Source organism: Helobdella robusta, assembly GCF_000326865.2.
Source record: "Helobdella robusta unplaced genomic scaffold HELROscaffold_324, whole genome shotgun sequence".
NCBI lineage: Eukaryota > Metazoa > Annelida > Clitellata > Rhynchobdellida > Glossiphoniidae > Helobdella > Helobdella robusta.
In genome coordinates, this window is record NW_008704601.1 from 8,424 (window position 1) to 9,213 (window position 790).

At 27.5% G+C, this 790-nt stretch overlaps 1 protein-coding gene across 1 annotated transcript in view; it reads left to right on the forward strand.

Annotated features, from left to right (window-relative positions):
• HELRODRAFT_184340 (hypothetical protein) overlaps positions 1–421 on the forward strand; it is a gene marked incomplete at both ends in the record, with an annotated part of 4,225 nt that extends 3,804 nt beyond the window's left edge. The window contains one exon of the mRNA XM_009022667.1: positions 366–421. Coding sequence (XP_009020915.1) covers positions 366–421 — 56 coding nt within the window. The remainder of the gene's footprint in view (positions 1–365) is intronic.
• Between the last annotated feature and the right edge of the window lie 369 nt (positions 422–790).

A 790-nucleotide genomic window follows, 5' to 3' on the forward strand; every position in this document is an offset into this window, starting at 1 on the left:
AATAAAAAGAAATTCGAAGTAATAATAATGGTATTAATAATGGTAGCAATAACAATATAAGAATAATAATGGATACTGTATCATCATGTTTGGCATCCACGAGAGAAGCCGGACGAGGGAGCAGGACCCGACTTCCCCTCATAAACAGGCAGCCGACCTCTGCTACAATGCTCAGTCCTGGAACATCACTACATTACATCAACAATTGCGAAGAAGCACTAGATTTCCCATTCCAGTTGAAAGAAAGCTGAACTGGAACAGATGATTGATGGGATTTGAGTGTTTTATTTTCACATTAATAACTTTATATTTGCATGTACGTACGTTTTTAAACTCAATTTAAATATTAAACTGACCTACTCTAGTTGTACACATTCTATACTATGTCGAGCAATATAGAGATAAGGTTCAGATTGTATAAAAGATATTATTGTCTTTTTATTAACTTTATTGCAACTCTATGTTTACTATAAAATTTGATTGATAACGCCAAAATAATAAGAATGATTGAACCCCAATTGAACAATTAAACCAGCCCCTCTAAAATGTACTCACTTGCAGTGACGAGCATTTTAGATTAAATAGGATTTTATAATTATTTCATTATTAATATTTGGTATTTGGAGTTAGAAAATAAAAGGATGTTCCCATTATTATTATTATTATTATTATTATTATTATTATTATTATTATTATTATTATTATTATTATTATTATTATTATTATTATTATTATTATTATTGTTATTATTATTATTATTACTATTATTATTATTATTATCCGGATAAGT